The following is an 11,960-nucleotide window of genomic DNA, read 5'->3' as shown; positions in this document are numbered from 1 at the left end:
AGAAAACTGAAAAAAATGGCGAATAATTTTCGGAAATAAAAAAACATCTTCCACAGGAATATGCAACGTTAGAGCCCAAAGAACAATTTCATTGAAAGATTGGACATTTGAAGCCGCAGAAAAGTAATAGTTCAACAGTGTCATGCAGAGTTTCAGTATCGAAGGTTTCATATACAACATGGATTCCCTGGAAGTACAAAATAAATGGAAGGTTCAGAACAAAAATTTTACAATACAGAGAACCGTCTTGTGCTGGCTTATTATCACAAAACTGCTGTAAAGAATGCCCTTGGTGTTTTAACTCCTCGCTGTTGCACTGGAAATTTCGTAACCACACCTTTTTTTTTTAGTTAGCGTCTTCGTTCGGTTCAGAACTTACGATAGGCAGGTTTCTTCTGTACTGAGGTGATGTTAATCTCCTCTCCAGTGGTGTCTTCCTCTTGCTGACGACGAACCTGTTCACGCCCTTCCTCATCGGCATTATCTCCGGGAAGTCCTCGTCAGGGATGTTGGCGAGCTCGGAGATGTCCTTTATCTGTGCTGCCCTCCTAAACCATCTCTCGGCCTTAGCTTCCTCAGACATATCCAATGGATCAGGATCCTTCACTGCAGATCCTTCCAAGCTCTTTCCAGTATATCCTCTATTCGCACTTTCTCCGTAACTTGAGTAGCCTGCTGTTTGGTTAGGTCTAGATGCGGAACTGCCACTACCGGTGCCGCCATTATCAGAGTATGAGCCACTCCAACTGTTGTTGCTATTGTTGCTCCATGCGCTGTTACTGTTGTAACTGCTATTGCTGCTCCATGCGCTGTTACTGTTGTAGCTGCTATTGCTGCTCCAGGCAGCGTTGTTGCTATAGGTGCTGTTGCTGCTCCAAGTACTGCTGTTGTAATAGGGATTGTTGTCGCTCCGACCACCATTGTCATAATCTCTGGTGCTGCTCCAAGCATTATTGCTGCCATTGTTGTTACTGCTCCAAGCATTGTTATTGTTACCATAACCTGACTTATAAGGTGGCTGTGCGGAATGGCTTCCCCTGTTGTAAGTAGATCTATCTCTGCTTTCGCTAAAGCTTCCCTGGTTGTTGTTTGCATTCCGAGTGCCAGTTTCAGAAGCACCACCAGAACGACCGACCATCCCTTGAGATTGTGGTTGATGCTGATAAGTGATGCTTTCACCATACCCATAACCACTTGTACTCAAGTTTTGATGTGGATAATTTCCGTTCCTGTTCTCATTGTTCATGTTGTTTGCTGCCTGACTGCCCATCACCTGTGAGCTGTTCTGAAAATTTCCCAGATTTCCAGATGAATATTTTGTTTCTGGTAATTTTTCAGCTGATGGAGGGCCTTCTGGCACTATTCCTGCATCTGATGAATTCTCCACAGGCTTATTTTTCTTGGCAAAGTAATCAGGAGGGAATGGGACAAATGGGATGAAATTGGAATTATCAGCATGCTCGAGCACACTGCGCCTTTTGTACTGTGGCGATGTCAGTGAGCGGTCTTTCTTCTTACTAATAACAAACCGATTCTCACCTTTCCTCATTGGCATAATCTCAGGAAAGTCTTGATCAGAAATTGCACTTGGAAAGTCCTTTACATTACTGAGCTCTGCAACTTTCTTGGACCATTCCTCAGTGGTATCAAATGATCGCTTGTCATCTCTCCTCTCCATTGAATCCATTTGGCTTTTTGCCATGGAATCAGCCTCTGTACTTATTTGGGTGTCTGATTGTCCATCACCAAAACTATTTTGTGGCTTAGCAAACTGATCTGCAGATAATGGCACGAAAGGAACAGGATCAATGCCACCAAGATTGCTTGTTGTTTTATTTGAACTAGTATTTACATCTCCATCACCAGATTGATTGTTCTGCACCGAAGTAGATGTAGAACGCCCAAGAATCCTGTCTAATGTTTTACTTATCTTGGAGTCAGATGATCCATCTTGGGGGCTATTGTTACTGCTGTACTGTGCATTTGCCAGTCTTCTCTCCAATGGTGTCTTGCGTGTGCTAACCACAAATTTATTGACCCCCTTCCTAATCGGCATGATCTCAGGAAAATCCTCGTCGGCTGCTAGACTACTTAAATCAGCAGAATCATCAAGTTGGGATACTTTGTTCAACCACCTTTCTGCCTTCTGGTCATTTTCAGCGAGTTTTCTCTCAATTTCAGATTTACCAACAATGGATGTATTAAGAAACTGTGCCACTCCATCTAAACCAGCACCAGCAGGATTTGGTGGTATTGTTCCTGGTCTTTTACAACTACATCGTAAGCATGACATGTTCCTCCCATAATTATAATACACACACCTTGGCAAGAGGAAAGAAGTTAAGTAAGCTAATTTGAAATAAAAATGAATCTCAAATCACATAAGTTTAGAACAAGCATGCCAGATCTCTTACTGAGGGCATTCCCACTCTCCACCAGTCAACATCTTCTTTGGTCGATGCTCATTGCACTCAAGGCATCTCGCATTTCTAGCGAAATTCATAAAGCTACATCTGCAGGTTGCAAAGCACATTTTCAATGGAATAGTATGAAAGACAAGGTTGCAAATCACATTTTCAATGTAATATTATGAAAGACGAAGAGGGGGCAAACAATTCATTAGTAATAAAAAAAATCAAAAACTGCAAATATCCTCAAATGCATTCAAACAAGTCAACATTGTGGAATGATTGGCTCTTTGAACTAAATTATGAGAATTATTGGTCATGTTTGGTTGAACATAAATTAAGTTATCAAAAGTTCAAAGCTTGGTAGGATGCAAAATAAAACCTGCTTGGTTGTGATTGTTAAGACAATATACTTTGTGACAACTGACAACATTCAGTAGGTTGACTCCTTAAAGTAAGGTGATCAATACCATGCAACTGTTCAAACAAGAAAATAAAAAGACAGAAGTAGAGAACTAGCATACCTTGTACAGATCCAGTCACCTCGCTTCATTTCAATATTTTGTCCTGGAGGCCTAGAGCCCAATGTATTTTGCCTAGCTGTTGATTCGGCGTAACTGGAGGTTTGAGGAAATCCACTAAAACTTACAAACTCAGCCAAGATATTTCTCACAGCTGAATCAGTCAGTTCCTTATCTTTCAAATAGCTGACCGGAGAACCGTATGCGTAACTTAATAAGTACCGAACAATATCGATGGTTTCCGCTCTCTCTGACTGAGTCACCTGGTAAAATTTTCAGATCTTCAGTGATAGCATTTTATTATCTGAATGAATCAATAGTATTTTGGAATCTAAAATGTGTAATGACAATTGAAGGTTGAAACTGAAACGAATATAGCATTTCTACTAGCCTAGGTAACTCACTGATAGGAAAAAAAACATGAAGTGTGATAAAGCACACAAATCAAATGACTAGCTAGACTTTTTAAAATTCAGCTCAAAATGTTTTGGGTGGCACATTTAGTCCTTCTGTCCTCCCTTCCTGATTCAGTGTCTCAGATTCTCGCAATCAATATAGACCAGGTGAAACCAGAAAAAAAAAACTATGCATCTGAAAGCTCGTACTAATGCAGTAACTTAAGCTTACTAAGATCATCATCAGTAAGACTGATGACCACATTGAAGTAAAATCTACTGCAACCAAGACCAACAACCCATTAAGCAAAGGAGCCAACTTGAAAAAAAAAAACAGGGAAAGAACTCACATCGCTCCCTTCCCCGGCAAGGTATTGCCGCAGACGCAGCTCTGATGCCTCCCCGTCCTTGAACAGAGCCGGCGCCGCGTTGGCCACCAAGACCTCCACGTCCTTCCTCGGCAGAGACCTGAGGAGGTCAGGCCGGTCGCGTGCGAAGGCGAGGAAGGAGGACACCGCGGCCTCAGCGTCGGACGACAGGCCGCATTCGGGGTCGAGGTCGAGCTCATCGGCGGGGGAAGGTGCGCGCGCGCCGTAGCCCGCCGCCGAGAGGCGGTCGACCAGGCGTGACCACTCGGGAAAAGGAGAGTGGCACGAGCCCGAGCTGTACGAATCCGAAGAGGCTCCGCCGGCGGCGGCGGAGGCGGAGGCGGTGGAGAGGGTGCGGAGGGGAGCCGGGGAGGAGAGCAGCAGGTGGCGGCGGGACGCGGGCGGGGAGAGGAAGAGCGCGAAGGCGCCGGCGGAGGGGCGGAGGCGGAGCGGCGAGGAGGTGAGGAGGAGGGAGGAGAGCAGCTTGGAGGCGCCGCCCATGGCGACGGCGAGAGGGAGGAAAATCTCGCCGCCGATACCTTCTCTCCGAGGAAGGGAAGGGTTTTGCTTGCGGCTTTGCGCCACCGGCGTTGGGGAGGATGATGGGCCGTGGGACGGAGAAACGGACGGTGGAGGCCGTAGGAGAGGGGAAATATCTCAGCGTGATCGGACGGCTTAGATTCTTCTCGCGGACCTCTTCGTTGGACGGCCCAACTTTGAAGGCGTTAATTTGATGGGCCAGAGTTATTGGGTTCTTTCTCTAGCCGTGATGGGCTGCAATTTGTGCACCGAACATTTCCTCTCAGAAAAGCAAAAACCATTCGTCAGTTAAACATCACCACGAATCCCTTCAGAAAATGCAGGACAAATTATACATCAGTGTGTATGTGCATACATGTAAGTACGTTTTTGTAAGTATTAGGGACCATGCATGTCTCAGTTGTGCATTTGCGGATTGGCAAACGGGATCTTTCGGCGACGCAAGGGACCAACGCCCCTTTGTGGCGACGAAATGACTCCGAATGAGGTCACTGCTCAGTGCTCACCGAGCAATCGTGCCGCGGAAAAGGAAGTCCCCTCGCCTCGATCGCGGTCGCTTTTCCTTCCGTTTTCAGATAGCTTTCGCCGCAGAAACGTTCTCGCGACGATTTTTCCCTCTCCTTTTTTTTCCCAGGTGACCACAGCGTCCACGAAGGCCAAGCGAACGTGCGGTCCGCGGCGCCGGCGCGTCGGCCACTCGTCGCTCCTAGCCACCGTCCGTACTACGTGAGAACGCAATGCTGCGAATTTAACTTGCTCGTTGACTGCTCGGCGATGGAAAGTACATTCATTCCTTTCCAGCCACAACTCCACGATGGTGTTGGACGACAGTACGGTTAGGTACATGCACTGGGGCAAAAAAGAAAATCCACTGTGGATAACGAACAACGCCCAACTTCTCGCTGCGATCCACCTTGGAAGAAGCCCCGCACATTGCTCATCCAACTTCAACGGTGCACGACAGCTTGGACACGTTCGCGCGTGTTCAAGTGTCATGCCATGCACGTCACATACTCATCCACCTGTTGCTTCACGATTGGCTCGCACATAAAAAAAATCCAGTTATATAGTACGTAAACCCCTTTTAAAATCTCAAATAGCTACTGCAAACTACAAAGCTTAATTTGACACGGACGATTGTATTTACGGTTAATTATTTTTTTATATTAGACATTCAAATTATAGATTTGAAACAACTGATGATATTTACGGTTAATTATTTTTTCAGTGTTAGGCGATATATCCGACGTATCCGTCGATAGCGGGGAGTTTATGGTGACTTCGTTAATCTCAAGATATACCAGCTCGGTTTTTCGAAAGTGCTTATATAAATACGGTGTGCGTGTATTATGGGTGTCTAATTCGTTGTACTATGTCTGTGTTTAAAATTAATAATAGACCAGACTAAGATTAAGATTTTTCTACACAGTGGATGATCGAGCGTCCCAATACAAGCACCAGCCAGATCTAATCCGACCCAGCACGCGCGCACCCGAGCCATCCATCCATCGTTGCGGCGCTGACCGGGAACCCAATCAAGCGGCGCAGATGTCAGGCGAGGCCCGCGCACACGCGGCGCGCCTCTGCCACACAGCGCAGCAGGATACCCACCCACCCACACCCACACCACCCAGATCGCACGGACGGACGCAGGCACGCGACGACACCTCGTCCTCCAAAGGTCAGTGTCGCGGAGCTGCGAGGACGAAGAGACGACGACGACGCCCTCGGTAAAGCCGAAAAACCCAAGTGCTCGCCAAGTTGACTTTGGCACGCACCAGCGTGGGGACGGACGGGTCGAAGTCGACAGCGAGAGCACGTAGGAGGGGGAGGCGTGGCCTCCGTATAAAATCCACCCCACCACCGCCGCCGCGACTCCGCCATTGGGTGTTCCACCGCTTTGCGCCTTTGCCTATCAATCGCCTTGGCCCCCAGAGTAGTACAGCGTCGATCTCTGCAGCCGTGGGTAGCAACAGCAAGCGAAGGCGAGTGAAAGAAACTCGATCGATCATCAGTGGCGGTGAAAGAAACAAACCAGGACGTTCGAACGATACAGGAGAGATGAAGATGGAGCAGGTTTCGCAGAGGAAGGCGCCGCTCCTGGTTCTAGTAATCTTGTGTGGCCTTCTTCTTCTTCTTCCCCTGGTTTCATCTGTGCCTCTGTCCAGTAAGTGATTGATGTCTCCGGCTGATTTTCATTAATTCTTGCTCTGTTTTAATTCAGTATGTCGATGATCCGTGCTTGTGGTTGATTAGTTGCTGATCTTGTTTGCGTAGGAAGCGTGTCCTTGAGGAACCACCAAGCATCAGTCTCTGCTCTGGAGGCGCCTGTTCAGGTATTTCTTTCTTTGTTTCTCTCACACAGGCTGATATGTCAAATTACTCTACCTAGTTTGCTGGTGATTATTGAACTGTCAGTACCATATGGCCTAACTGTGCCTCTAGACTCTAGTTTAAAGCAAAAGCCACAGTATTTTTCTTCTCCACAAGGTTGCATAGTGCCATAGTGCCATGCACTCCCGTGAATGGCAAAGCACTCACATGCAAACAAACTATTCAACTATGCGCACCACACCAACAGGGCCAGTGCAGCGTGTCGCATGGCCATATCACCCCGATTGCACAGCGTCTCTCGCGGCCGCACAGGTGGCCAACGCAAGTAGTAGGCAAACGCACAGTGAATAAGCTATCTACAGGTTGACGAGCTCGTGGCTTTTCCCTTGCATGTGAGCTGAGCTCTCTCATGAGTCATGAGTTTAGAGCAGATCAGAGCATATGTGATATGCAGCAGCAGCTGTTTCTGCTGTTGGGTCGCTGGGGCGCTCCACTCACATGCACAGCTAGCTGCTTGCTAGGCCGGCCATAGTGCAGTTCACATGCATGGCCACACTTCCCACTTGTGCACACAGTTCGTGTTTTCCCCACTGACAAACGCCTTTCCAGATAAATTTAGTAGTGTCTCACCTCAGTTCGTGCAAGAACATTCTCGACTGTTTTAACTACTACCGCAAATTGGTTTATATTATTACAGTATTACTTCGATATTTATCTATACGTAGTTAATAACAATTTGTAATCCTGTGGCTGATGATACAGGTTGTGGCGGCGGCGGCTGAAGAGCGAGACCTCGACGAAGTGGCGGCGAGGATGGTGATCGAGGTCAACGACTACCCTGGCTCCGGCGCCAACAACCGCCATGATCCTAAGAGCCCTGGAAGAGCATGAAACGATCTCTGATCTGATCTGATCTGCAGGGCCTTGTTGATCGATACATATAGGAATATTCAGTATTAGCTTTTGTACGTAGTGATCGACATGCATGTGTGATATATGCAGTGCTTGGACAGGGGCTTAGTTAGTTAAGTCTTCACCGATTATTATCAGATCGGGTGAAGAGGTTGATTAGCTAGCTACCACTCTAGTTTAAAAAAGAGAAGGAAACTTTTCAACAAGTTCCTTGTGATATATGTATCTGCACGTACATGTGTCCATGTCCACCCCATCCGCCCGTTTTGTACATCTTGTGTACTGCTTACTCAATGACAATAGCAGATAAATATATTTCTACGAGATCCACGAGCTCAATATCTCATGCCTGATTAATTAGTACAATCAACGCATTGTCTCCATCGATCGTTGACTATTAGTGGTGCTACCGATTTGATAAACCATAATTGCGTACTGCATGTGTGGCTGACGATCTTGATGTCCAATGTTTTGTTCGGTTGTGATCATTTCCGGACACATCGCGCTCTCCTCTGAGTGGCGTAAACGACGCAGAGCGAGAGAGTGACGTTGAACAGTTAACTACTGCACTGCAATCGCTTAAGGTCCGGGGGTGTTGTGCAGTAGAAATCTCAGCTCAGAGCGTTTCGTCGTCAGCTCTCGACACGATCGACGTCGCCTCTGCAGACAAGACAGTGGGCAGAAAGCTGAGTAACATTTTCAACTGTGGACTCACGAGCTTGATATACTGTCAGATATGGCTAGCGATCAACATGTCTCGTGTCGTACTGTCGTTGGCAAGGCTGAAAGACATTAATAGTGGTGACCAAAGAGCAGCAAATGGGAAAGTGATGGATTGATTAATCGTTGTCTCATTGTGATGGTTGATGGATTTGAGAGAGGAGCCCCTCGGGGGATGAAGAATACTACTCCCTCCGTTTTATAATGTAAATCATTCTATTATTTCCTATATTCATATTGATGTTAATAAAACTAGACATATATATCTATCTAGATTTATTAACATAAATATAAATATACGAAATGCTAGAATGACTTACACTATGAAACGGAGTAATTAGCTAATTATGGAGTACCGGATACGTTCCTTTCGACGGAGATAAGCGGATCTGAATCTCTGTATCAAGTGCTGTAGTAGTACCATTCAGTAGCTTACTAACTTCAGTTTGCACTTGCACAACGTGCTAATCGAGTAAAAGCACTCATTGTCAGCTGCAAACTTGGCTTCCCTGCTGAAAAACATAGCTAGACTAGTAAATTCCTACTAGCAACTAGTATAGCTTAGCATGAATGACGGCCCTGTTCAGTTCTAAAAAACCTTTTCTCAAAAAATATCACATTAAATCTTTGGACACATGCATAGAATATTAAATATAGATAAATTAAAAAACTAATTACACAGTTAAGGAGAAACATCCTAATTAGTCCATGATTAGCCATAAGTGCTGTAGTAACCCGTATTTGCTAATGACGGATTAATTAGGCTTAAAAAATTCGTCTCGTGGTTTCCAGGCGAGTTATGAAATTAGTTTTTTCATTCGTGTCCAAAAACCCCTTCCGATATCCGGTCAAACGTCCGATGTGACACCCATAAATTTTTCTTTTCACGAACTAAACATGTCCGAAGTTCAATTACCCTTCTTCAAATGAATGCTTGTTTTCCTTCATCTGTTCTCGGGAAAAAAAATTCCCACCTATAGTTAATCTAATACGAGATGCGATATATTCTAATATTATGATCCAGATATACATATGTCTAGATTCGTAGTACTAAAATATATCGCATACTATATTAGATAAACTTATTTTAAGATTACTGATGGTTTGTCAAGGGAGTGTTGGCTTGTCAATTGGATGAATCGCTGCAGGTCTAATCATTTTCTTTCTACAATTCGCGCATTAACAGAGATTATAAAATGGGTGCACGGGTCATGGAAGGCAACGAGTGGCTGCCGACCACAGAGGAAGCATACAAAACCGGCTCTGTCTTAGGGCGGCGAGACACTGCTCCCAGACTTCGACGGATCTGTCATGAAGATTCGCCCCGTTTTTGACGTCGCAGGAGAAATCACATGACAAGAGTAGACTTCTAGCTCCAGTCTGTTCCTAAATCTTGTTCCATCTTCTGTTGTCTTCCTCCTCATTCTTTGACAGCTTGACTTCCTGAGAAATCCAGCTTCCTTTTAGGTCCGAATATTGTCTCTGTTTTGTTGCAAAATAAACAAAAATCCGGCCTTCTGATACATCTGCAATGAAGGTACTTGAAGAAACATAGCATTATGTCAACTCCTGTATGCAGCTACTACTAGATTGTTACTCCCTCCGTCTCATAATATAAGGGATTTTTATTTTTTGTTTGTAGAGTTTGACCACTCGTCTTATTAAAAAAATTATGTAAATATAAAAAATGAAAATTTATGCGTAAATTACTTTTGATCATAAAGTAAGTCAAAAAAAATAAATAATAATTTTAAATTTTTTTAAATAAGACAAGTGGTCAAACCGTAAGCAAAAACTCAAGATCCCTTATATTATGGGACGAAGAGAGTAACTCTCAATCAACTTTAGTCCATGAAAGATTCACGGGACAACGGTTGGCTGTCGTTAGCTGCTACCAACCGCGCAATCTCGTGCCTTCCAATGGCTGACGAGCGAAACATTCGACGGCTAACAAAGACACACACAGAGAATAGTTAGCTCTCCACATCTTGCCATCAAAACTATCGTGTACGGGGTTAAGACAAAGGCCTCTTCGACAGGACAAATTGAACAACCTGTCGTATAGCTCACTTTTGCTCACAGGGGGAGCACGCAAAACCGCGGTCTGCGAGCGATTCAGGGGGCTCCGGTGCTGTCAAGGATTCAGGGTCGGGAGCTAATTATGATCAAGGGGGTGTACGCACGAGGAAACATAACAACAATACGAATGATAAATCTGATTAAATCGTTATGATTGGGTGTTGGGATTTTGTTGCATCTCAATCGTATCTAGCCGTCCTTGACTAAACAATTAGCCAGTGGGCAGTAGCTGCTTTATTTCTTTCTTTTTATTTTTCGTTTTCTTTTCCTCGCTCAGATGTAAAGCTCTAGCTCTATAAAAAAAATTATCATGCTATATATTTAATGAAATGAGCACATCTAAGCGCCGATTGGTTCCAAAAAAAAAAATCGTTCTTTTCAAGAGATCAACGAAAGAAAGGTCAAGTCAACACACCTTTTTGAAAATATTTTTTTTGAAACACCTGAATCTTATTGCTCCTTTTCCTACAAGGTAAAAAGAAAATCTGGATATCATGTCAACGAGAGAGCTACTGAAAATAATCTGAATATCATGTGGAGGGGAGAGAGCTACTTTCCGGGTCGCGCGTTGCTGGTTTAAAAGTTCAAACCCAAGCCTTTTTCAACGAAACGGTCCGTCCATATCGGCCCACTGTACACTGGCCCATGATAAAACAAGACTGACCTTGTTAGGACATCTATTTGGGCCCGGCTTTGCTCACCGATGCGAAAAGGATCCGTGTACTTCGCTGTCAGCTTTTCAAGTTTCTTTCTGGCTACTCCTTCAGTTCTGCACATGGAGGATGGGTTCTAATCTCTCGAGTGGACGTCCACCCATTTCTTACATGCCACCTAAATGATTATGAAAATATTTTAAAAAAATTTTACAAGATAGGTTAATATGTAATATATCACTTAACAAACATGCAAATTCCAATTCGACTTCTACAAGTTGTAACAAAAATAACAAATTAAACTCTAATTAGTATACATATATTCACAGGCAAATTTGTTATTTTTGTTACAATTTATAGAAGTCGAATTTGAACTTGCATGTTTGTGAAGTGATATATTACATATTAACCTATCATGTCAATTTTTTTGAAAATTTTTCATAACTATTTAGATGACATGTAAGAAACGGATGGACGTCTACCCGAGTGTTTAAAACAGTTTCCCCTATAAATGTCTCAAACTCTCACCCATATGATTGGAGGCAAATACAGTAAGCAAATACTAAAATGATAAAAGAAGGTTCAGATGCACGAGTTTCACCTGCCAGAAGAAGAGGACAATCTTGCTGGGCAAAACTGGACCCAACCAGTTCAAACTTCAAAGCAAGATTGGTTTTGCGATAATAAGAAAACCGGTTTCATTGTGATGTCCAGACTCTAGCGGTTGTTCCCGGCGAACAGTTCAAGTCAATACCATCCTGATTCTCGCGCGCCGAGACTTTAGAATATAACTCCCCAGGTCCAGCGCAATACAGTATATGTAGCTAAGCTGCCGGCTGCTGCATGCGAAGAATTCTCACTCGCCGGCCATTTTTTCGCAATGCCCAATCGTTTCCTCGCGGCGGCATCTCCGCGCTCATCGTCCGCGTCGCGTCGGTCTCCGCGTGCGTGCAGGTGCATTCCGGGCAGACGAGACGACTCTGTCCTAGCCTCCTCAGCCGCGAGCCAAAATTCAGAAAAATCCGCAACA

At 44.6% G+C, this 11,960-nt stretch overlaps 2 protein-coding genes and 1 long non-coding RNA gene across 3 annotated transcripts; 1 reads left to right on the top strand and 2 right to left on the bottom strand.

Moving 5' to 3' along the window:
* Positions 1-68: 68 nt before the first annotated feature.
* On the bottom strand, positions 69-4,264 carry LOC4327482 (zinc finger protein VAR3, chloroplastic). The gene is made up of 4 exons (XM_015766113.3): positions 3,675-4,264; positions 2,933-3,192; positions 2,415-2,513; positions 69-2,321 (listed from the first exon to the last, which is right to left on the bottom strand). Exons 1-4 carry the CDS (start codon positions 4,191-4,193, stop codon positions 347-349), a joined length of 2,853 nt encoding a protein of 950 aa, XP_015621599.1. The 5' UTR covers positions 4,194-4,264; the 3' UTR covers positions 69-346.
* A 1,847-nt stretch (positions 4,265-6,111) lies between these two features.
* LOC4327481 (uncharacterized) lies at positions 6,112-7,802 on the top strand. Its single transcript, XM_015768912.3, has 3 exons — positions 6,112-6,399; positions 6,510-6,568; positions 7,329-7,802. The coding sequence occupies exons 1-3, from the start codon at positions 6,294-6,296 to the stop codon at positions 7,455-7,457; spliced, it is 294 nt and encodes a 97-aa protein (XP_015624398.1). The 5' UTR covers positions 6,112-6,293; the 3' UTR covers positions 7,458-7,802.
* LOC136353677 (uncharacterized) lies at positions 7,326-11,699 on the bottom strand. The gene is made up of 2 exons (XR_010737069.1): positions 11,532-11,699; positions 7,326-11,108 (listed from the first exon to the last, which is right to left on the bottom strand). It is a non-coding gene; the product is annotated as an uncharacterized lncRNA (long non-coding RNA).
* Positions 11,700-11,960: the final 261 nt, after the last annotated feature.

The sequence above is a fragment of the Oryza sativa genome, chromosome 1, assembly GCF_034140825.1.
Source record: "Oryza sativa Japonica Group chromosome 1, ASM3414082v1".
In the NCBI taxonomy this organism is placed as follows: domain Eukaryota; kingdom Viridiplantae; phylum Streptophyta; class Magnoliopsida; order Poales; family Poaceae; genus Oryza; species Oryza sativa.
Note: the sequence above shows the minus strand (reverse complement) of the source record. Positions and strands in the feature narration are given on the sequence as shown.

Coding starts and splice junctions, on each gene's coding strand:
- LOC4327482 (XM_015766113.3), bottom strand. CDS start 4,193: ATGGGCGGCGCCTCCAAGCTGCTCTCCTCCCTCCTCCTCACCTCCTCG. Junction 3,193..3,674: donor TTGCCGGGGAAGGGAGCGAT/GTGAGTTCTTTC, acceptor AAATTTTACCAG/GTGACTCAGTCAGAGAGAGC. Junction 2,322..2,414: donor GGAGAGTGGGAATGCCCTCA/GTAAGAGATCTG, acceptor CCTCTTGCCAAG/GTGTGTGTATTATAATTATG.
- LOC4327481 (XM_015768912.3), top strand. CDS start 6,294: ATGAAGATGGAGCAGGTTTCGCAGAGGAAGGCGCCGCTCCTGGTTCTA. Junction 6,400..6,509: donor TTCATCTGTGCCTCTGTCCA/GTAAGTGATTGA, acceptor TTGTTTGCGTAG/GAAGCGTGTCCTTGAGGAAC. Junction 6,569..7,328: donor CTCTGGAGGCGCCTGTTCAG/GTATTTCTTTCT, acceptor CTGATGATACAG/GTTGTGGCGGCGGCGGCTGA.